Source organism: Neolamprologus multifasciatus, chromosome 7 (genome assembly GCF_963576455.1).
Source record: "Neolamprologus multifasciatus chromosome 7, fNeoMul1.2, whole genome shotgun sequence".
Lineage (NCBI taxonomy): Eukaryota > Metazoa > Chordata > Actinopteri > Cichliformes > Cichlidae > Neolamprologus > Neolamprologus multifasciatus.
This window is the reverse complement of record NC_140445.1, coordinates 16,910,379-16,934,355: the sequence shown is the minus strand read 5'-3', so window position 1 is coordinate 16,934,355 and position 23,977 is coordinate 16,910,379. Positions and strand designations below refer to the sequence as shown.

General features: G+C 39.5%; 2 protein-coding genes across 2 annotated transcripts in view; both read left to right on the top strand.

Moving 5' to 3' along the window:
- The first annotated feature begins 12,045 nt into the window (after window positions 1-12,045).
- On the top strand, window positions 12,046-23,414 carry LOC146514030 (protein CutA homolog). The gene is made up of 6 exons (XM_085168657.1): window positions 12,046-13,199; window positions 13,741-13,889; window positions 15,242-15,301; window positions 16,053-16,098; window positions 16,193-16,242; window positions 16,734-23,414. The coding sequence occupies exons 1-6, from the start codon at window positions 13,125-13,127 to the stop codon at window positions 16,834-16,836; spliced, it is 483 nt and encodes a 160-aa protein (XP_085024783.1). The 5' UTR covers window positions 12,046-13,124; the 3' UTR covers window positions 16,837-23,414.
- The window catches only part of dab2ipb (DAB2 interacting protein b), a 209,580-nt gene continuing 201,828 nt past the window's right edge, over window positions 16,226-23,977 (top strand). The window contains exon 1 of the mRNA XM_085168636.1: window positions 16,226-16,242. The gene's annotated coding sequence lies outside the window, so the exon portion shown is untranslated. The remainder of the gene's footprint in view (window positions 16,243-23,977) is intronic.

Below are 23,977 nucleotides of genomic sequence, written 5' to 3'. Positions count from 1 at the left end.
GCCACCTCTTCAAATGTCAGAGAATGCGTGCCTGCTGCATGCCACTGCCTCTCGGGTAGCGCTTGTGTTTTTCATCTAAAACTAATAATAACGAGACAGGCCCTCAGAGGCGCTTTGTAATTTCTCTTCTCTTTTTTGCTCTCTTTTTTTTCTCCACAGATCACTACGTTTCTTTTTTATACCACCGCACATAAAATCCCTATTACAGGGCAGCCGGGGAGTACTGCCATCTCTAATTTTCACTTGGATTGTGATTTTATTCCAGTCTTATGCCACAATATGTTCTACAAAGATTTTGTTCTTTTTTTTCTCAAAGAGCCTGTGAAAGTTTTGCTTTATTTATATATTTATTTATTTTGTGGAATGCTCAAGCTGGGAAACTTTTCCTGTTAGAGTATTTGCACAGTAAACAGAGTCAGAGGCTATCACATCTGACTGAATTTGTGTTACGGCCCTTATTTGTCTAAACTTCAGTAAACTGTGAACAAGTGGTGCCAAATCCCTTCAGGTGTCAACGAATCACTGATATGTTCGACAGTGGGTCAGTTGATGTATTTTGCTCTAAACAGAAAACGCTGGGAGTGGCGAAAGGTTTTCATTATTATAGACATCGATTTTTAATACGCGCGCTGCCGATGAGGAGACGGTGGCGGCAATCCTCGAGTCCACTTGATGTTATTGACTGCATCACCCGGCAAAACTTATTGCCCGGATCGCCGCAGTCAGCAAAATATTTTGACAAGTGATGAGATTGAGTGGGTGGAATGAGCCACTGATGGACTGACGTGAAAGAGCTGAGAGAGAAAATGAAACACTGTTGATAGCTGTTTTTTTGCAGTTTGTCCTTACGTGCAAGGTTTTTCCGGATTATTTTAAGGTTTGAGTGGAAATCAATGAACTCATTGTATATCAGGAGTCCATACATCTAAAAGAAAGTGAAATTGCAAAAGCAATATTCTGGCTATGTAGCAAAGTCTCCTGTGTGATGCACTTAGCAATGACAACAAAACTAATGGTCCTCTGTATCAGTCCCAATAGGCTAGGAGTAGGCCAAACACATGAATCAAAAGCTATACTTGGAGCGTAGCTACTTCCTCGGAGTGTGAAGTACATCCTCACTTCATTACTCAAAGCCAATGAGTTGCACTCATTCATAATGTAGCCTACATTACAGGTTGATTATCTGAGACATTAATAACACATGGAGCTCGATCCAAGGTAAATATGATTGATCAAGCAAGTGAAAGCCGTTTTTCCACATAATTTGCTCTTTATATACATGTATTAAAATCCCATTTTCACTATTAATTTTTAAAGACACACATGCAGGAAGACATGACGTGAAAGTCAATCATTACCGATTATGTGTGTAGGTAAGCACACTTATGCAGAGGGCTGTGTGTGTGTGTCTCTGTGTGTTTATTTCTCATGTAAGTGTTCACAAGCGTTCCATGGTTGTATAGAGTCCAGAAAGGAACACATTTTAAATGTAGCCCAAGCAGGCGTGTGGCAGCAGAAACCCTCCGAGGGAAAGATTGAACAAAACAGAGCACAGAGCAAATCTCGGGGCAGCTCGGCCGTCTTCATTGTGTCACATTGGAAAAGCAGGCTATAGAGTTTTTAGTTAAACTGTGTGTCTTAAAGACATGAAGACCTTGATGAACTCTAATTTTTAGCTTTCAAATTCAGATAAAACTGAGGTCATTGCACTCAGGCCAAAAAATTCTAAAAACATGGTCTCTATAACCCAGTACTTAATCTGGGTGGCATTACCTTTGCCTCCGGTAACTCTGTGAGGAATCATGGAGTCATATGTCTTTCAGTGCACATATTAAACAAATGTGTACCACTGCTTTTTTTTATTTGTGTAATATCTCTAAAATTAGAAACATCCTGTCTCAGCCTGATGCTGAAAAACTAGTTCATGTATTTATTACTTCTAAGCTGGACTATTGTAATTCATTATTATCAGGATGTCCTACAAACTCCTTGAAAAGCTTCCAGTTGACAAGGACTAGAAAGAGAGACCGCATTTATCCCATATTGGCTTCTCTTCAATGACTTCCTGTTAAATCCAGAACTGAATTTAAAATCCATCTCTTCACATACAAGGTCCTGAATAATCAGGCCCCATCTTATCTTCATAGTATCGTGTCAACACATTAGAGCACTTCATTCTCAGACTGCAGGCTTACTTGTTGTTTCAAGGTATTTAAAAGTAGAATGGGAGGCTTTCAGGCCCCTCTTCTGTGGAATCATCCCCCAGTTTAGATTCAAGAGACAGACACCCTCTTCTTTCAAAAATAGACTTAAAACTTTCCTTTTTGATAAAGCTTGTAGTTAGGGCCTGGGTTCTACCTTAGTTATGCTGTAATAGGCCGAGTCTGCTAGGGCTGGAGTGTTTCTTCTTCACTCACCTCTTTTCACTCTCTGTGTGTTTATAGTCCATTCTGCATTTAATCGTTAGTTAATATTAAACTCTTGCTCTCTTCCACAGCGTGTCTCTTGTTCTGTTTTCCTCCCCTCACACCAAACCGACAGATGGCTGCCCCTTGCTGAGCCTGGTTCTGCTTTGGGTTTCTTCCTGTTAAAAGTGAGTTTTTTCTTCTAACTGTTGCCAAGTGCTTGTTCATAGGATTGTCTGATTGTTGGGTTTTCCTCTCTATTATTGGAGGGTCTTGACCTTACAATATAAAGTGCCTTGAGGCAATTGTTGTTGCAATTTGGCACTATATAAATAAAATTAATCTGAACTGAACTGATGAGATCACGCATGCCCAGGGTGGTATGGCAGTAGTGGTGCAGTGGTTAGCCTCACAGCAAGAAGCTTCTGGGTTTGAATCTACTTTCTGTAGTTTGCACGTTGTCCTCATATCTGCATGTGTTCTCACTGGGTAATTTGGCTTCCTCCCACAGTTCAAAGACATGCAGATAGTAGGGTCAGGTTAATTGGTCATTCTAAATTGCTCATAGGTGTGAATGTGAGTGTGAATGGTTCTCTGTCTCTTTGTGTTAGCCCTGTGACAGACTGGCAGCCTGTTCTAGGTGTACCCTGCCTCTCACCCTGTGGTAACTGGGATTGGCTCCAGATCCCCCACAACCCTGAATTGGATAAGTGGACTGAATTGAATTGAACTGAATAGAGTCACATTACAAAATGAAGCTGATGTCGTGTAGACAAGCCAAGAAAATTCTAAAGAACACCTTATACTGTACATAGCCTTGACTTCACCTACAGTGCAGCTCATTCTGTCTTGTTTGCTCATGCTGTTGACATTCCCCTCTTGCCAGGCAGCTCTGACAAATATAAGCTAACTGATGCAATAGAAAAACCTTTTAAGGTTGTTTTTTTTTCCCTTTCTCTTTTTCCTTCCTTTCATGCAGTTACACACTAATGGATCTATTTTCCAGCTAAGAGCATATCTTACCTAATGTCTTATACGGGATTAATAAACAATGTATGACTATCAGTCTTTAAAAAAATGATAGGCAGGTTTTCATATAGAATGTAAGTGCAGAATTGTTGCGTGTTTGTGTTTGCATGTGTTTGGTTTTATTTATTAAATTATAAAAAAGACATGTCAGGTAATGCTTGCAATGCCGTGGTCCATTAACTGACGAGATTTTTTTTTTCTGTATACATATATGCACATCTTGCTAATCTTAAACAAATCAAGTGGCATTGCATTTATAAATAAATCCCCAATTACCTTTGCAAATGTCTTTTAAGAGAAGATAAATTCTTTGAAATTGGATGTGGGATTCCTCCAGCGATGGAAGCTAGCCATGTTTGCAAATAGTTAATAAAATGTTCTGGTGGTTTAAAAGCCTACAGGGCATAGCGTTGGAGCGCTCATAATTTCTGAAGATTCCTATCTGCGAAATAACCATATTATTGATACTCTTTAATATCTCTCAGACGTGGTGATAACAGATCCAGCAGGAAGCTCGTGGAGAGAGGGAGCAGAGATTATATCTCAGCTGGCAGCCCCCTGTGCAACTTTTACACACAATTGGCTGACTGGATCACCGCCAAGATGCTGCAAAGAATCGAGGAGAATTGGAAAGTGGTGAAACATTTGGTGCTGGAGAGTGTCGTGTGTGTCCGTGTGTGAGTCTCTAGGTGTGTGCAGAGGATGCATGTGATCTTCCCATTTCTGGAGGATGATTTCTGTTTTTGTGACTCCCACTTTCCCTGGCCATCTGTTGCTCTGTTCCTTCTCTCATCTATATGGATAACAAGACATGCATTAGAATACCTAATACTACAGGCCTCAGATGGTGACTGTGCACTAACAAGGTGGTACAGATTGCAGGGAGGTCCGTCGAGGTTACACTCTGCTGAGGTTAAAGGCCATGCTTGGGACTGCTGAGCTACAGCAGCATGATGGACTTGTGATGTGCCGCTCTTGTGGGAGGTCATATTTTATATGCTCCAGACTGAAGACCTGCAAATAGCTCATGTTTGACCTGTTTTTGCAAACAGTAAATATGGCCACCTTTTAAACAGGTCAACTATGAGGTCACACTGTTAGTGGCTGTTTGGTGAAGACTATAGAGAGGCAGGCCAAGCCATCAGGGGAGGTTGTGGTAGCAATGCTTCAAAAAAGAGCAAGATAGATGGAAAATAAAGAATGGGAGACGAAATGTTGTTGAGGGAATATTCCTCAGTGGAGCCTCCAGTGGTAAAATAGAATGAGAGGCCAAGGGGTGGGCTGAGAGAAGCAGTCTCCCAGGATGCTATGCTAAAATGGAGAAGTGCTCTTGTATGTCCTGAGGGAAAGGCTGTCCACATCCAGATGTTGTGAGGCACAGTTGATGTCTGACGCCTGGAGGGAGAGTAGCGATCGTAGACGATGTGTGAGCACATACACAAGTGCACACTTAATGTCTGTATGTGTTAGTCACAGATTCACGCTAAATATTTCAAAGGGCCAAGAGAGAAAACAAAGGGAAAATGGGTATCAGAATCTGGAGCAGCAGTCCCACAAGAGACACCGAAGGAGCCCCCTTTTCCCAGTTACAACAGAAATAAAAATTGTTTGATCTCCGCCGCTCCTGCTTCCATTGTTATCTGCTGCAAAACCTCCACCCGCCCAACTCTAATTATCGTAGCACTGTGAATGTGGTGAGGCCAACAGATACGCGCAGATAAATAGGCAGAATTAAGAAACGTTTTCTTTTTTTTCCCCTCTCGTGCAACCTGCAAAATTCTTGATACCATTGGGACACAGCTAATTTGTAGCATTTTTAAACACCTTCCCACTTTAATTAGCACTTTCTGGAGAACAACCTCACCCCAGCACGGCAGCCACACCTGATTCAGTCTAGCTTGGCAAATCGTAGCCACGTCATCCTCCCCACGGGAATCTCGTTAAGCCAAACAAACCTATTATAAGGTAAATAAATGTGTGGTGTTTCTCATGTTCACGATGCGGCTTTGATGGTGTTTGTGAACGAGCTGCAGCTGAATAAAGATCCACTGTATTGTTCCACATGACAAAACATAACAGATTTTGAGAGGCAGGGCAAACCGAAGCTTTTTCTTTTTCTTTTTTATTCTTTCTTTTTCTTTTTTTTAAGTACAATCTGTCCATGTTGGATGAGACTAAGAAGTGTGAAAGTTGACATAAAACTAAGGCTTTTCCAAACATGGTTTGTTTGGCTCTTTCAATTCTAACTCTGGTATGAGTTCATATTTATTTTATTTTATTGGTTGGATGGTTGATTTATTCATTTTGTTTCATTCCAATACATATCACAAACCAACAAAATATCACAGACACGTTTAGAACTATTTAGACCATGATACTCCCAGGATAAGGAGCACTTAAAAGTGATCATAAAGATCCATTTTTAGACCTTTTTCTGAAACATTTTTTGATAAGAAAACATGCTAAGCAACAGCAAGGTAAATTAGCCACAATCCTCAATTTGCTAAGTAATTCTTTACATCTTAACTGTAAACATTTACTTGGATGGAATATTTATTATATTATATTTTTAAATTTTGTAGCACTGCATCTAAGTTTTTTGGTTTTGCCCTTGAAATAACATATGACATATTTATTATTGCTCTATTGTTATTATCAAAAGTTATCTTTCAAAAAGTAGATAGTTCGCCCTAAATGTAACGAAAGCTTCTTCTTTTTTTCTTTTTTTCTAGCTTTTTTTTTTTAGCTTTTTTTGAGCCAATTCCTAACACATTCTGGGGAAGATTTAAATTCAACATCCTTAAGAGTTTTTTTCCAGTAACAGAGTAGAATCATCTGCATAAAGAAAAGAAACAAGAAACAGCCTGAGATATATTAATATACATAGAAAAAGTAAAGGACCTAAAATAGATCCTTGTGGTACACCACAAGTAACACTGTAGAATTATTGTTTAATTCCATATACTGCTTTCTTTCTTCCAGATGAGACTTAAAGCACATTAAACATATGTCATCTAAGTCAATATCTTCCAGGTTTGTTTCTAACATAGAATGTATAGAATGGTCTACAATATGAGACCTTTTGAAGCTCAATCAATACAGCACCAGTGTTATGTTTTTAATAATCTGCATCAGCTGAAACATTTCAACCACAGCAAACCAGTCAAAGTCAGTTAATCAATGCAACACTCTAGATATTGACCGGGCCTTTAGTTTAGACTGCTTCCTAATGGCTCTGGACACCTGTGTTTGCTGTACTTTGCAACACTGCTGTTGTTCATCCTTGATGCCAAACATCCTTATTGGTTTCTGGTCACACACAGACACTCACACACACACTCTGCAGCATCCTCTTTAGCTGGTCATTTCCTTATCACCACAAAGCTTGAACCAACCCATTCATTAGCATCGATTTCCTTTTGAATGACCACAAAATGGTCCTCTGTCCATCCCTTCACCCACTTATCTCTTTATTCTCTGTTCCCATTTTCCTCCTGGTTCTCTCCTGGTCTTAACTGCTCTATTTCTCCTCTGGCTCAAAAGGGCTCTTTTCCTTCCTGACTCTATACAGTAGAGGCAAAGTTTTCTTAATTGCTCACAGCACTTGGAGGTTATCAGCTGACCAGCAGTGAAGGTCTGAATAATAGGCTGAGCTAAACAAAGCTGTTGTGGAAAAAACTTTATCCAGGAGTGGAACTGCTGCTTTCTTTGCAGAGAGGATGAAGACGGAGGCGAGGAGATTAGATGAAGTGGTTGCAGGTTTAGAGGTGACTCATAAATAGGGTAAATAGGAGCAAAGGCAGTTGGCAGGCTGATTACGGTCTCTAAAAGGTTGACCTAAGCATGCCTCTGGCTGCCCTTTTTATGGTGATTCCAGCATTTCCATAACATAACTTCTGATGGTTGCACGTCTCTCTCACACACGCACCAACACACATGCACTTCCAGCTTGACCACACACAAAGCTCAAAGTTAGATCTGCACTGGATGGTGCGTCAATGAGTGTATTGATTTTTTCTTTCTTTTTTTTAAGCAGCATGTTTTTTTTTCAAGTGACCTTGCCTTTGCAAGCAGAAATTGTGCAGACAGGAACCTTTAAACATTTTTAGCAGGAAATACTTAGTATGTGCAGTGTTGGAGACACGAGAAGTATAAACCCCTGTTTCAAAATCCCCACCAAAATCATTATGGATTTCAATTCATGATATCAAATTCAGGTATCATCAATCACTGCGACCGCTGTGGAAAAATATTTAAAGTACACTTAAGCATTAGTGAACTAGGTTTTTCCTCTTTTTTCTGTTGCAGTTGTAGCCTCCTTTCACACGTGCACACAGCCCTTTAAGTCCACATGTTATTGCCTGCAGCTACACTAACTTGGAGCCTGAACTTATTATGCCTTCTCCCTTCTCTGAATTTTGGTGCACTCAGCCTGTGAATGGTGAGGGGGAATGAGCTCATTCTACCTGCGTCAGCACAAGGAACGGTTATTCTGCAGACGGCTCGGTGAAGAAAGTGTAATAAGGAAGCCCGGGTCTTTCTGTGGCGGAGGTGGCCGCCTGCACTCAAGAAAGGTTTCACCCTCTCAACCAAACGAGAGTGATGTGATTTAAGCCCGTCGCCGTCACTGCAGGTGAACTCTGCAAGAACAGAATTATATTGTTTAACTTTTCTTTTTTTTTCCTGTAAAACTGCTCCAGGGCACTTTGTCCTCTCTCAAATCAAAAGAAGCAAAACTGCTGCACATCTCTCTCTTGTCTCTTCTATTTGTTTTATCTTGCCTTCATTCTGCTCACTGAAAAGCACCGAGCTTAAATTCAGGCTCTACATCTGGAAAAATGTGGCTATGTTGCTCTACAAATATAAAAAAAACTAAAAAAGCTCTGGGTTTTCTTTTTGCAAGATTTTTGACAAGTGCAGAAGAAATATATAATGTGACAGTTCAGTTTTCTGAGGAATGGGCTTTGTGTGTTGCACCAGTTGTGACATAGGGGGCAAAAGAGAAGGCAGAGAATAGGCGAAAGATGACAAGATAGGGTGTTTTTCTGATCCTTGAGAGAGGATGGGTTTCATTACCTGAGGGACTTCAGCAGGGGATGTCTTCTTTTTTCTTTTTTTTTTCTTTTTTGCTGCTTGTCAGTGTTGTGGCGCCGCTATGCACTCCTGTGTTTTCAGCCACTCTGGGATTTCTGTAGAACCAGCAGGAGCCAAGGCAGCCCAGAAATCAGCTGTGACGGATAGCCATGTCTCTCTGAGAGGATGGAGGGGTCTCTGGGGTTCGCAGCAGTGATAGAGACACTTCCCTATTCCAGCCCCTGTGACTTCTTTAATTAACCTCTTTGGGAGGACCAGCCTAGGTAATCACAGCCTAGAAAGTCCAACAATTAGGACCTATCTGACCTTTGAGTGTCCAGTAGTGTGTCCAGTTTCTTTGTCTGTCTGTTCCCTACCTCTACCCCCTCCCACCCTCAATCAATGCTGTAATGGCACTGCCACACAGGGAAGAAGACAACAGCAGACACAGGCTGCAGAATTCTAGGAACTGTAGCGTTTAGAGTTTTCATTTTCCGTAACCCCTGTTTCCTTGTTCACACAGAGTTATCTGTTCTCTCTCTCTCCTAAACTCTCCAGTTCTTGTGGCTATAATGTGTTTTCTTTCAGCGATTCAGTTTAATGGCAAATTAGAAATGGCACCCGTTGCCACGTCCTCGCCCCCCCCACCCCCCCCCCCCTTCACTCTTGCACCGTGGACCTTGTGGCCTCATTACATACAAACAGTCAAGAAGCACGGATTTTTTCACATTAGATTTCTAAGGGACAAATAGGCCTCTACGCTTCTCCGGGGGGAGGGCTTTGAGTGACGCCCTAGAACAAGCAGATCAAACGCCTCTTCGGCCAGCTCCTCAGCTTTCTTCCTCTATATCTCTCTATTTTGGTTGCTTTCTTTCATGTTGGGGAACAGTGGCTTAAGTGGCTCTATTGGAGCTCTCTCATGGGCTCTCAAATGAAGCCTGTGTGAGCTTCGGGGAAATAAATTGGTTTGTTCTGAGGCATTGTCTCTTGTGGCGCCCCCTGCTGTTCAAGCTCTGATCTGTGCTTGTCCAATGGAGGAATTGAAAGGGTTGGGTGGAGTGGGGGGGATGAGCAAAACAAAATACACAAGCCAGCAGTGGGAGAGGTCAAAGAAAAAAAAAGGTGGGGTGGGAATGAGATGAGTCATGTGTTGGAACATTTACATTTCATTTTAGTCGAGAGTTTTATACAAGCTAAATGAGCGCTCTGCATTTGATTTATTCACAGTGGAAGTAGAGGAGGCGACAGGGACCCTGTAGATGCATGAATCCACAACTCCCCCATGTGGGCAATTTGTACAAAACTGCTTCTTTTTTTCTTTTTCTTTTTTTGGGAATAAAAGTATATAAATCTTTTTACTGATTTGTATCATTGGCATCTTGTCAGGGCCTAATATTAAATTTATGCCCCACAGACAAATTTAGTGTCATGCAAACGTAATTTCCAGTTTCCACCAGACTTGGCAGTTTCACATGCCAACTGAAGTTTTTTTCCCCCCCTTATTTTCTGCATATGTTATGTGAGGCGTTGCTCACTCGCATATTCTGTGAAGCTGTGCGGTACCCGTACCCCCGTCTGCGTGTCTGCGTGTGAGTGAGTCACAAAAATTGTAAGACTAGGATTTCTTTGGCACAGCATTTTTGTTTGTGTCTGTGCTTTTTAAGTACTGATTATTTTTCTAAGAAGATGAAAATGTGCAATGTGAAATAAATGTGCTTGTTTATCACCACATGCCACTGAACGCAACGGACTGTCAGACTGTTGGTATACTTTATACATTAAAAACCATTTGTTGGTGCTCGTTTAGCTCCACAAACACAATCCCCGTGGCTGGAACACAGTGGCCTGGGTCCAAACCCAACATGTGGCTCACTACTGCATTTCCTATCCTTCTATACCTTCTATCCAAAAAAAAAAAAAAAGTATTTGCCTTAAAGGTGTCTTTGGCATTTTTAACATCTGACCACTAGTTTCGATTCTTTAAAGTTGAGTGCAGGGGGTGGTTTAGAGGTGTGATGCTGATGGTTTTATTGTTTTTTACTGCCTTATTAATATTATATGTGGACAGTTTGTTGTCATATTGATTTTATTTTTAAATCAGCTGTAAAACTTCTAGGTATTAGGAATAGGAACCAAGATATTTCTTGGTTGTGTTTTTTGTTAGTAGAGGTTTTTTGGCAGAACTTAATCTCCTTTCAAGGTGCATGAAAAAAAGGTGGTTAGGAGGTTAAGATGTAGCAGCACTTGCAGTATAAAGAAAAACTTTAATGCTTGACAGTATTCAGAGTCATCATATGGTCTTCGATGATAAGCCGAAATGCGTCAGTCGAGGAGGAAAGTTGTTCTTTATGCTGCAAGTGTTGCTGAAGATTTAACCTCTTCTGACCTTTTTTAACCACATACATGTAGAAAAGCACTATGGCAACCAAATGTTCAGTTTGCACCATTGACAGGTGATAATGTAGAGAACCCAAACAGAGCAGTTTAAGGTAAACAGTAAATATGCTGGTACTTATAGATCACTTTTCTACTGTAGCTGAGCACTTAAAGAGCCTTCTTCAGACAATCACGCAGCACTTTCATGCTATGTCTTTAACAGTTTTGTCTATGCACTCACAGTAATATTTGTTCGAGCAGCATTTCAGTGTTGCCACAAATCAAGGTACTCTATAGTCAACAACTTTACATGACATATTATTGCGCAGTTTATGATGCAAAATATGTTGCAAAATGTATTATATTTTACAAGATAATACAAGGTAAGGCCTTAATCAGAAAACTAACTGAATGACAGAGTTGTCATGTAAAGATTCTTACTTTTTTTTTTTTACCTTTTCTCAACACTATGCCTGGATTTTTATCCTGGCATAGTGTTGATGCTCAGTAAGGATGTTTATACAAATCTGAAAATCTGCTTGTTTGTTTTTTGCATATTTGTCACACTAATTAACAAACAAACCCAAAGGTGGGTGGCACAATTGCTCCTGCAATGATCCTCCTTGGGCTCTCGTGCCTCTGGGTGTCTGGGAGCCAGATTTAGCTCCCTACACTCACTATTATACATTTACATGAAAAAATCCTATGAATACAAGCACACACACAGGTGTGCACACAGATGTACAAACAGATATGCACAGGCGCTCTTTAGAGGCTGCTGCCTCTAAACATGTAATCCTGGTACTGTGTGCTGCTCAGTAACATTTAATATATGTATTACTTACTGTTCCTTTTGCATATGTTGTTTGTTGCTGTGGTTTCCCTGCTGTGTAGTTTTTGTTTTTGTTTTTTGCTGTTTTCTTTTCAGCAGTTGGTGATGCAGATTTTCAGTGTCTTTCCTCTCTCTATCCCTCTTCTCCTCTATTTTTTTCTCCCTCTCCTTCTGTTAACTTTCTTTCTAAACGTTTCTTTCCCTTTTCTTACTCTTTACAGTCCCCAGTTCTGTCTGTTATGATTATAATAACTGAAAATAAAAAAACCCTGATAAAAATCTAATAAACTATGACTCAAGTGGAGGGGTATAGCAAAAGGCGTAAAGCTCCACTTGGGAAAGTAAATGTGCGAGGCATTTTTCTTGGCCTTTAGACAATAAAGGGGGGTATTTTTTTTCACAAAAAAGGTAAGGTAGGTTTTCCCCTAATACATGAAATAATAATTTTAAAAACTGCACTTATAAATTCATTATATCTTAACATTCAGATTTGTTTGATGAGCTGAAATATACAAGTGGGACTAAAGTGCAAACAACTATGAAATCAGGAAGTAATAGAACAGGTTTTTCACAGCTCTGCGGGTATGAGACTTTGTGGGTGATTGTCTTTTTTGTTGTTGTTGTTTTTTGTTTGTTTTTTTGTTTTGTTTTTGCATACTTGTGCATAGTTGACTTTGTTACACATCTTGAATATGTACTTTTATTTTAACAAGTCATCTTTTGTCCTGCGAGATCAGTGATTTTGTGCATGGTGCCTGACAAATAAAGAGTAAACTAAGTCAAAATGTCCCAAAATGGATAGGGTAATATAAAAACAAGCCTATAAGCTTGATGTATATAAAACGTCATATATTTTCGGGGTTTGTGGATAAGAGCGCATTATAAGAGATTAAATAAGAAAAAAGGTCTTCTGACAAAAGGACTTTATTTTTCTATTTCAGCTTGAAATAAATTAAATTAAAGTAAAGATTTATGGATTTATCATAGTGTTTTAAGTAAAATCCATGGGAGACGTGTTTATCTAGCAAGATAAAGCCGATTATGCTCCAGGCCCGGAGGCAGCGCACTGGACGTGAACTAGCAATTTTATTGGTCGCCGGCGTGGCAGGAAGTCATAGGCAACCAATGGAAAGGGGCAGAGATTCGTCACTGTATTTCTCCATTCAACCTACCTGTCAACTTTACTGTATACGCTTCTTATTTAAAGTTAGCAAGTATTTAGCGTGTTTTCACTCACTAAATTCGTATTAAACAGGACTGACAAAGTTCTAAAAAATAATGTCGTAACACTAGTTACAACGAGTGAAAGTGTTAGCGGTTTAAATGGGCGAAGTTCAGCACAGTTAGTCGTCCCTGCACTGTCTAAACTGGCCGGTCTCCGGAGGAGGATATTAGTCAGAGCCCGCAGGATGGAGTGGGTCTTCCAGCGATGCTATAAAGAGGTCGTCTTGAGCTTTCGCTCGGTACTGCTCGTGTCGTGTTTGGTGAGATACTGTTTTTGTGGAATTACATGAACGTTTCTGTTTTCGAAAAAGTCTCGTAAAAGTTGTGAGTTGCCCTGGTGACAGCTGGTGCTTTAATGTTGGCCGCTAATTTAAAATTTTAAAAAAAAATCTGCCTGCTTTACAATGACTTGTTTGGGGGGAAGTGGAGGATTTTACGTGCATCTGTGCCGGGCTGTGAAGCAGTGCTATACGGAGAAGTAGGGCAGCTTATAAATTGGTCACTGTGTCCAAGCCAAGTCCAATACTAATTTATCTGTGACAGACAGTGCCAAATAATAAGAGGATAAATACTGAATCCAATCCAAACATGGCAATCCCTACAGAGGCCAGTGGATAATTAAATTGAGTTATAAGTTTCCTTCATCCCAGCATAAAAAAAGAGGGGGAAAAAAGAAGTTTGACATCTAAATGTGGTAATAATTATAGACAGGCTTTATAAACATTACCCAGCTTTTGCAGTGTCTTGAGATGTCAGCATTTGACAGCCCTGTCCTATTGCACTCACAAAATCCCCTTCTAGTTCTTGATCCTGCTGGCGTGCATGTTCCCCGGGCTGTGGTCCATTGGGGTCCAGCTTCATTCTGTATGCACAGGGAGCTATGTACCAGGGCACTACTCTGTCCTTGTCATCAACACTCCCAATGAACAAACAGCAAAGGACGTTGGCAGGTATGGTGCTTTTTTTTTTTTGTCTTTTTTGTCTTTTTAAACACATGCATTGCATTTTGCAGTCTCCTAAGGTGTCATACACCTTCATTTTTTTCAGTGTTTCCACAAAGTGAAAGAATATTTATGCCTTTTCTGGTTCAGCTGAAAACATTATTATCACCCTTGTTTGGCGTGCGCAGTAATTATAAAAGTGCCACCAGCCAGTTAGCTAAGAAATTGGAAACACCTCTAACACTTATTAATTAGCACTTTTGCTCACATTTTCTTTTTTAATTATTAGTTTTGTTTAGTTTTTATGAAACTTTGCAACAACAGAAGTTTCATTTGCTGCCAGGCAGCAAGAAGTTCCAAATAGCTTCACATTTATTAAACAGAGCCTTTCTAATCTTCCCATCTGATTTAAGAAAAATACTTTGCTACTAAAAAATGAAATAAAATAACTGAGTATTGTTGGAATTTAAAATATAATCTGAAAGCTTATCTGTTATTATATTGTTTTCTGGATAAGAGAGGCCCAACTCTTAGTACAGTTTGTGCCGACAGGACTGACAGGAAATTACATGCTTTTGCAGGCGAAAAGTGAAACTAAGCAGAGTGTTTGATTGAAACTTAAAGTGTGTGACGTCTATATAAATGACTAGGCTTTCTGTTTTGTGCTTCAGACCTGGGGCTGTGTGCTGTGTGCTCAGGTCTCCATATTCCGGAATATGTAAATAAAGATCATTTTTTAAAGTAAAAGACCACTTTTGAGCCGTGTTTTTTTTTTTGGCCCTAAGAATCAAAAGAACCGGAATTAACAGTATTGATGCTCATTTAAAGCTTCTCCTTTTTGGCGTGTTACTTGTGGTTTGTGAAAGATTTGAAGTGACTGAAGTGATTTCCCCTGACATAAGTTTGCCTTTTCTGCCCGGAGAAGAGATACAATTCTGTCAAACCAACAAGTGGAGCAGAGCACTGTGTTTGCACTCTCATATCCCTTTGTTGGCATTTTAGCTGCATGCAGATGAGATTCCATCTATTAACCACGTGTCAAGGAAAATAGCCACAGTGCGCTTTCCATATATGTAAATCACCTCCTTCACAGCTCCTCGCTCAGGGAAGGGGGGCAATGCAAAGGTGGTAATAAAATTTAGTTTACCGTCTTTTTTTTCTTTTCTTGAATTCCCATCAGATGTCTTTCCCCTTCAGCTTGCTTCGTGAGTCTTGACAATGAAGGGCCAAGTTTTAATAGATAAACAGCTGTTGGCTTGTGTTTGATTTTTTTTCTCTTTTCACTCTTAGCCCCCTTCATTTCATTTCCACCAATACATCCAACCGTTCTCGCCATTCTCTCTTTCGTTTTTTTCTTTCAGGGCAATCATGGAAAGGCGGTTGGCGGCCAGCGTTAACATTCTCTCCAAGACCTCCACAATGTAAATTACACCTGACCTCCATTTTTGAAACGCCTCTCTACCCAGGCGGCACACAATCACAAAAGCTCCCGTTAGTTACCGTGTCCATCACATGTATGCGCTCATAAATACAATGAATGCGCATGCTTCTTTGTTCACAAAGGGGAAGCTGTTTTCTTCACAAACCACAAAGCAAATGGGCTTCACCTGAATTTATTTGTTTAGCCTTATTGGAAGGCTACTGGAAACTTGAATGGCAGTTAGCCTTCAAAGTAGGCATGTTTTTGCATGCATGGATTAGCTTTCCTGTCAATGCATAACAGCACAAAGGCGGGGGGTGGGGGGCGATTAGGTTAGGAGGGGGAGGAAGCTGAACTTTGGACAAATAAGAGTAACCGAATAGAAATGTCAATGTTAACACCTGTTTACAAAATAGAGGTGAAAATACAGGTTTGGCTTGGACTTGACGTGGTGTGTTATTGCAGGCATGCCGTGAGCTTTCAGTTATCTTCGTATCTTAAATGTCAGCATAAAACTTGTTGACATTCCCGTGCTTTAAAACCACTTTTTAAACAAAGAGGGAGTTTTGCACCTGACACCACAGGAGCATATCAAGAACAGTCCGACAGCCACTGTAGGGTGTAATGAACTATTATTAGTTCTTTGCATGAAAGCTCTTATTTTGTTAAATTTGAAGGCTCCATTTGTCTGCTTGTACTTTCCGGTCAGTAGCCCTGCGGTGCTTCAGTTCCAATACTTTCTGTCATTTTAGGTTCTATTGGAAAGGAGAAATCCAGGATGCAAATGAAATCCTGATGGTAAGCTCTCGGAGACAATTCCTTCTGTGATCAGCATGCACTCGGGCATGTCGAAATACAAGACTGGTGAGATGAGATGTTTTTGTTGTTGCAGCTGGTGAAAACAAAGACCTCCAGGATCCAGAAGGTGGTGGACTACGTGAGGTAAGAGGCTTGTCACGTTGTCAAACTCACACTGGACACTGCGCCTTGTGCTCTGTGAAGAAGAGTTATTAAAGGGAGAAAAAAGCCAGGTTCATGGCTTCAGTCTGAACATTATTTTCAGTTCAAACATTCACATTCAAACACTGATACTTTCATGTTTGGACAAAAAACTAGAAGAATAGATAATGAGGTTTGTCTTGTTTTTACTAAAAGCCCATCCTTCTGCAATTCTGCATCAGTATTTCACACTATTTATAATTAGAGATTGGCTCATTCTACGTGACAATTCACTTTTTCGGGCTATTCAGGATTAGAGTGTTAAAAACACTGCATAATTACAATATATGCACACATATTCAGTGTACTGTCAGCATTGTGAGCCTTTTAAAGCACTGCAGTGCTTTTAGTCCTAGATGATGGGAAGAAATGGAATCAAGAACCACTTTATACAGATTTGAGTTTATACAAACACGTTCTTTGCGTGCCTTTAGGTCTATACATCCCTATGGGAACCCAGAAGTCCTCAGTCTTGCAGTAGATGACGGCAGCTTGGCGTACATGAAATGGATGGATGAAGCCATTCCAGATGACTGATATTTCGTTAAGGCCAAAGCTAATCTCAGCAAGGACTGCCGTCAAACAAGGAAACTGAGCCATGTGTGTTTGTTGCTCTTAACTTTTTTTTTCCAGGATTTGGAGAGTTTTAAAAGTTCAGGAAGTGCTCTGTAGCATTAACGTTTAATACAAGGCAGTTTTGTTGGCCTGACCTTCTTAACCGGAAGTGTACTGCAGAGATTGGATTTCAAACACTGCTTGTAAAAAGAACAAAAAATTACATGAAAGAGTCAAAGTCCCACTCAGGTAATCTGTTGTAAGGAAATGGACAAGAACTCTTATTGTGCTTTTAAGCATATCAGTTCTTTTTTTATGGTATGCTACCAGATCATTCTCTTCAGTTTAACAAAACAAAAAAAGACTTTTTGAGTATAGTATGTGGCAAGTCACATAACCAAGATAATAATAACAATATGAAATAACAATAATAATCAATAATCAAGACCTATAATGTGATAAAAGTCATAAAAAGTACAGTCATATTGCCCCTTATTTCCACTTTGCCTTAACTCACCTACATGGTAAAGGCCTTGCGTATATGCTTTACTGCTATTGTCATATAGGAAGTGAAAAATAAGTGAATTTTATGGAACCACAGACTGCAGCACTTCTCTTTATGCCCACCAGTCCAGTAGGGCCAGGAATTAAACACACTGGAATGTAGCCTGTGTGCATTTATATAATTTGTCTCAACCTTTAGAGAATTTTTAAGTTGACCCCTGTATTTTGTTAGACCCAATTTTTTCTATTTTGCATCTCCAAAGGCTTCAAGGAGAGACCAGCTGAATGTCAATAATGTAGAAGGCCACTGAGTTTCACCCTATTTTGGGTGAATGCATAAAGAAAACCCTCTATGCAAGGTTAAACTTCACACTCGCTGTAAACCTATTGGCTCATCTCTCGTCTGTAATAAATGCATCTATATTTTATAGTATTCCGCTGTATCTCTTGAATTATTTTTTCCGCTCGAGGACAAACCTTTTCTCTCCAATATTTCCATACCTGTCATCCATACATATGCTGTGTATAATGAAATAATGGTAAAATACAGGTTTAATAACCTATTTCTTAACTTAATGTAATTTTATGTGCATTAAGAAACTTTTAAACAGCTCAGTACCAAAGTAATTAGTAAATCACTGTCACCTAGATAACATAGCATGGCCCACGCTGAAATATTACTCTATAATATATTTATTGTTATGAGTTATGTATTTTTAAAGCCCTTCCCAGAAGCATAGGCACACTGAGAAATCTGTGCATGCAGCAAGACAGGGTATCAGAGCAATCTGTGTGTACCCACAGTTTATAGATTATCTGTCAGGCTCTAGAGTAACACTCATCCACATGCGCACATCCTTTATTAGTGTGAACTGAAATACAACAAAGAACAGCACGCCTACATGTTGCATAAGTGTCCCAGATTAGCTCTGCCTGTGTTAATAAAACATCTACTACCAATTAGCACAACCTCACCTAAAGATAAAAATATGTCTTTTTATCTAACTTACTATGGGTAAGTTCATCTATTTGCTTTTTATATCAGTTTTCCACTTTTAGCACTCCTTCCTAATTCTAAAAGCTGAAAGAACTGCTGTTGATCTGTCCTTGATCTTCATAGATGAGTCCAAAAAGTTTTTTATTTAATTTTCTAATAAACAGCACTTGCACATTGTGTGAACAGGCCAGGTAAGAGTCTTGTTGCCCGTATGAATTTTACAAAGTGTACATGAGCAAATATGCTGCCTGTAACCTTTCAGATAGTATTAAAATTTAACTTAATTCAATTTCAAAACCAGGTAATTATAGCAAATCTGATAGGTGTACCACCCCACATTTGCACTTTTGCAAAAATTTGTCAGCCGTGCAAGCTTACTCATTAAACCGAAGTATGCACTAAGCCTGAGTGTGCATAAAGTGTTTCCGGCATGAGGCCTCAACAAAGGAACTGCAGACATGGTTTAGTTTGGTGTTGTGTCTGTGGAGCCAAAATAATCCTCCCTGTCAGGTCCAGAGTTTAGGCCATTTGGTGGTAGTGTGCAAGTGTGGCTGTTAATTCAATGAATTTCCTCTTGTTCAACTGTAATTACACCCACACCAATGCATAGGTATACATCCCATGTTTTTTAGTAAGCCACATTCATACTTATGCATGTGTATACAGTGTTTGCCTTGGCTGGTAAATATGGTTGTGCAATGACAAAAGATGCTATATAAAATATAAACTGCAGTTCATGTTGTGACAAAAAATAATAATTATCATGCAGTTTGATAAAATGTTCACTAGATGGCAGTGTTTTAATACACAAACAGACTCGACATCATTCTTAAACAATCACATGTGAGTCATACTGAATGAATGCCTGTAGTTTTTGCAGTGATACAGCTAAAATATAATCTATTCATTTCCAGTCAGTGTAATTCTTATTAGTTAAAGAGTCTCGCCCCAGTATTAGTCAGTGCTACTTTAAGTATTTTGACATAAAGTTCAATAATGAGCCCTCTTGCAGTGTGCTCATTATAAGATAATGATAACATAATGATATCATTATTATTATAATGTACTGAGACACTATAAAATCTCTGCTATTAATATTTAATACATGTGACTATTAAGAGTTATCCTTTAACTAATTGGCAACTGAAGAAGCACCATTTATATCCTTGCACGAATATTGTCATAAATTGTGTCAACACAGAGACATATGGCTGGCTGTTTTTCCTTCCTGTGCTTGATTAAGTTCTCCATTGGATGCTGAGCTCAGAACATGATAATTAAAAGTAATCTGTAAGAAACAGACGCTTCTAACATGACGCTCCCGCTGAGAAATTCAATAAACTGAGGATAGCACACATGCAGAGACAACAAGATGTCCAAGTAGTCAGCATTTTCCCAAATTTTGATTTATTTACAAAGGACGTTGTTCCGTCTTTCCAGTGTAATAGAAGGTATCTCAGAATTTTTTGCTATGTTGATTGGTACCTTATAACTGATATGTTATTAAATTGAGTATTTTTTGTATTATTATATAGTATATCACAGTGGTTTCAAAGTTTATTATAAAGGTAAAGGTTTCTCTTATGTATTGTTTCACAGCTGATAAGCAACAAGATCAACTGTATTTAGATGACAATACTGCACATAACATTTTATATACTATATTATTTATTTGAGATTTTTGGTCTGAGTGTAATCTTTTTTTGTATGTAACCCACACTATAATCTTTTCCTGACTCTAACCAAACAGCAATACCTAATATATAATTATATATAATAATATATATAATTGCTAATACAGCAATAAACCTAATCAAACAGTTAGTGAAAGTAAAAGTGAAATAAGACCAAACAATGAGTGAAATGGACAATTCCTCCACCCTCCTTTCTATCTTATGAGTTTTGATGCATCATCATCCAGGTAAGTAAATCCCCAAAAGTTGATTCTGTTCATCTGGACGTAGCGTTTTCAGTGGGAGAAACGTTTCGTCACTCAGCCAAGTGACTTCTTCAGTCTCAGCTGACTGCAGGTTTCCCCAACCTTAACAGTACATTTAAACAGCACATTTGCATGATGACTGAAACTAGTACCACTGAGGGAACAATGGGCTGGTTCCTTGATCATTAATATGCAAATATCTCATGACAACAACCACTGATCAAGGCTCATTGATCAAACACCACTGATCAATGGTCATGAGTACCATTCACAGAGAGTTGGGGAATAGCTGCAATCACAGCATTGTAAGATGGTGAAAGATGTACCCTCGGGTCCCCTCCTCGATGACTGCCCGCTCAAACCAGCGTTCCTTCCTGTCCAGGGATGTGTACATCCTGGCCTGTAGGTGTGAATAGACTGCAGAGTTCTGGCCTGACAAGGTGGCTCTTCTGTGTTGTGCCATCCATTTAGCCAGAGGTTGTTTGGTTTCCCCGATGTAAAAATCACGGCAATTATCCTGGCACTTTACAGAGTACACTATATTATTTTGTTTGTGTCGGGGATCACTTCGGGTTTTCACTTAAGCTCCAGCTTTCCGCTGATCAAGGAACTGACCTCCCAGCCCATTGTTCCCTCAGTGGTGCTAGTTTCAGTCATCATGAAAATGTACTGTTTATAAGGTTGAAACCATGCTGATGCTTCAAGAACCCTTTCTCATCACTTCATTGTATGGCTGATCAACTTTATCCTTCTGTGGTCACTCCAGCCCTGCTCTTAAAGATTGGTACCAGTGTACTTTATCTCTACTCATTTGCCAAGACCGTTGGTTAAAAGTCCATTGCCTTCTCTACTAGACATCAACATACCGCCGCAGCTATGTCATGTGGACCAACTGCCTTTCAAGTCCACATCCTCTTCATAGCTGCCCTGGTTTCCGCCTTACTAATCCTCTACACGCCCTTATTTATCTTTTCTTCATTCGTCTTCTCCTCTAAGTATTTCCATCTTTGCAACCTCTCTTTGAACTGCAAACTACTCAAAGTATATTTTAGTACATATGAAAATAACAAAAGGAACCACCAGCCACTTATGTAACCTATACCATTATCGTAAAATAACGGGAAAAAATGTATAACTCACCTGCTTTAAACCTTTAAACTTGCTTCTGTAGCCAGCCTTAAATGGCAATAGTAGGAACTGCAGCCCTGGAAGTCACTACTTACAGTAACCACTGTGGGGAATCTGTGGGAAAACCCCACTTATAAATTAGTTATTAAACATTTTCAACTGCAGACAACAAAGCTGCTTTCTTATGAAATTGGCAAATGCAGGACCGATTTATTAATGACCTCTTAACAGTAAGAATTTGACAAACTGCTGGCCGTTCATCCATTCAGCACAGCACACCACATAGTGTCAATATGTCAATATGGTGTTGCTTTTGCACAAGTGGTCCACTGGTGTTTCCAAACCCATACAAGTTAGAAAACTCAAACACATTATACATTCGCCTGATATATTTTTTATATAGTTTTCAAACACTGACACTGGCTGTATTTGTGCCAGTAGTCTGCTCAGTTTATCGGTCTGCCATTCACGGGGGTAGATTAAAGAAACAGGCTCAGCCCTGAGGCTATATATAACCTATGGAAAGAGTGAGCAAAATGGCATGCAGTGACATTCACAGAATTTAACATTTACCACTAATAGCACATCTACTTCAATTTTTTTAGATGCCTGGATCCTCGGCATGGTAAGCACCACATTGTTTGGTGCATATTTATTGATAAAAATGAGAATTTTAATTTTAATATATTCTGAGATAAACGTTTCTCATCAGTTGTGGGGGAAAATGGGCTATTTATGTTGTTCTTTGCCTGATTTTAAATTCCCTGGAGGAGCACTGTACTGTATCTGCATTAACCTGCAATAAAATCCATTTGGAGTCTCTGAGTCTGTATATGTTTCCCAGAACATGTCTAAATGAAGTCATTTCTTTTGACCCTGTTATATGTATACTATTGTGGCACATTCTAATCAGGGTGAAGGAGTCGGGTGAATGCATCGTAGGTAGGAGGAATATATTAGTCACACGCACTTTAGTAATGGGATGGGAGGGAGAACTCCAGATCTGCTTCCCAGAGCAGAAAGTCTGCTCTTAATTTAGAATAATGCATTCACATTAAAATTCTTTCTGTAAAGCTTTGCTTTAAGAAAATCTAAATGTTTTATTAATGTTGTATTAAATTATATCCTATCACAGTGGACCAAGATGGAACTTTTAGAAAAGCTGAGCTTTTATATTTCATAAATGTAGCACATAAAGTAACATGAATCCAGTTGTCAAATTCAACCCAATTTTTTTGGGCTTTTTACTTTTTACCGAGGAAGAGGAACTTTGCACGTATTTCCCAAAGCTAAATAAATCTGTGTTGGCAAAGAGGAAAAAAACTTCCAGTTCTGCAGCAAATAAAAAACAGAAGTATGATAAATAGTGATGTGGGGGTGGGAAAAAAACCTTACATAGATTTTTGAAAAGAAAAATATATATTCATTTCCAACTCCCTGCTCTTGAGCTGTAAATGACGCAAAGCTGGTTATACTTTCTCCTTATTCTTTCTTTAAAATGTTTACATAAACTTTTATTTAACAGTTATCGGAAGGTCAACAACATATGGTAGCTAACTGAAATGTATCAGCTTATTTCAACAAAATATCTTTACCTACAAACTTACCTGAGGCTTGACAAGAGGTCAGGCTGCTGGCCTTTCAGTACAGTGGTATAAAGCCTGAAAGCATGAAGGAGTCAAAAACATCTCTCTTACACCGAGTGAAATGCAATATTAGTCCAACTGAAACGAGGAAATACAGTAAGGGAGCATCATCATCATCATCAACAATGACGATAGAAAGGTCACACACACACACACATAGGAATTACAAGAAACAATTCCTACATAGAAATTACAAGAAATACACACACACATCCGCTGAGAAGCCCCTAGTGATACTGCACAGGATGTTTTGAGTTGAGTGTTATGAGACAGAGTTGAGCACTTTGATGGCATTTGGACAGAGGCTTTTCTGTAGTCTGGAGCCGCAGTCTTTTATTGATCTGTAGCATCCAGGATAAGAAGAGTTCTTGATGATGTTCGGGGTCTGACATGAGCACCGGGCTTCTGTAGATCTCCTCAAGTGCAGTGTGAGTGAGTGTTGTTGGTTGTCTGTGCCGATTGGATGGTTTTCTTAAGAGCCTTTTTGTCAGCCTCATTGCAGCTGGAATGCCACACCAAAACTCCATAGCTGAGTGCACTTTACACTGAACTACGGCAGAAGGACACCAACAGCTGTTTGGACACTTTGGCTTTGATAAACATCCTTAAGAAGCCGAGCCACCTCTGAGCCTTCTTTACCAGAGTGGCTGTATTTATATTCTATGTGACGTCCTGAAGGGATGTGTGTGTGCCAACGAATTTAAAGTTGGACACTCTCTCCACAGTGTCTCCACCCATGTGTAATGTGACAAGTTTCTCCTTCTGTCTCCTTAAGCTCAGGATCAGCTTTTTTCTTTTAGAGGTACTGAGTGCTAGGTAATTGATGGAGCACCATGCTGACAGTTCATTCCTGTAAGCAAACTCCTCAGCATTGTGTATTAATCTCACCACATCAACACGGTCATCTAT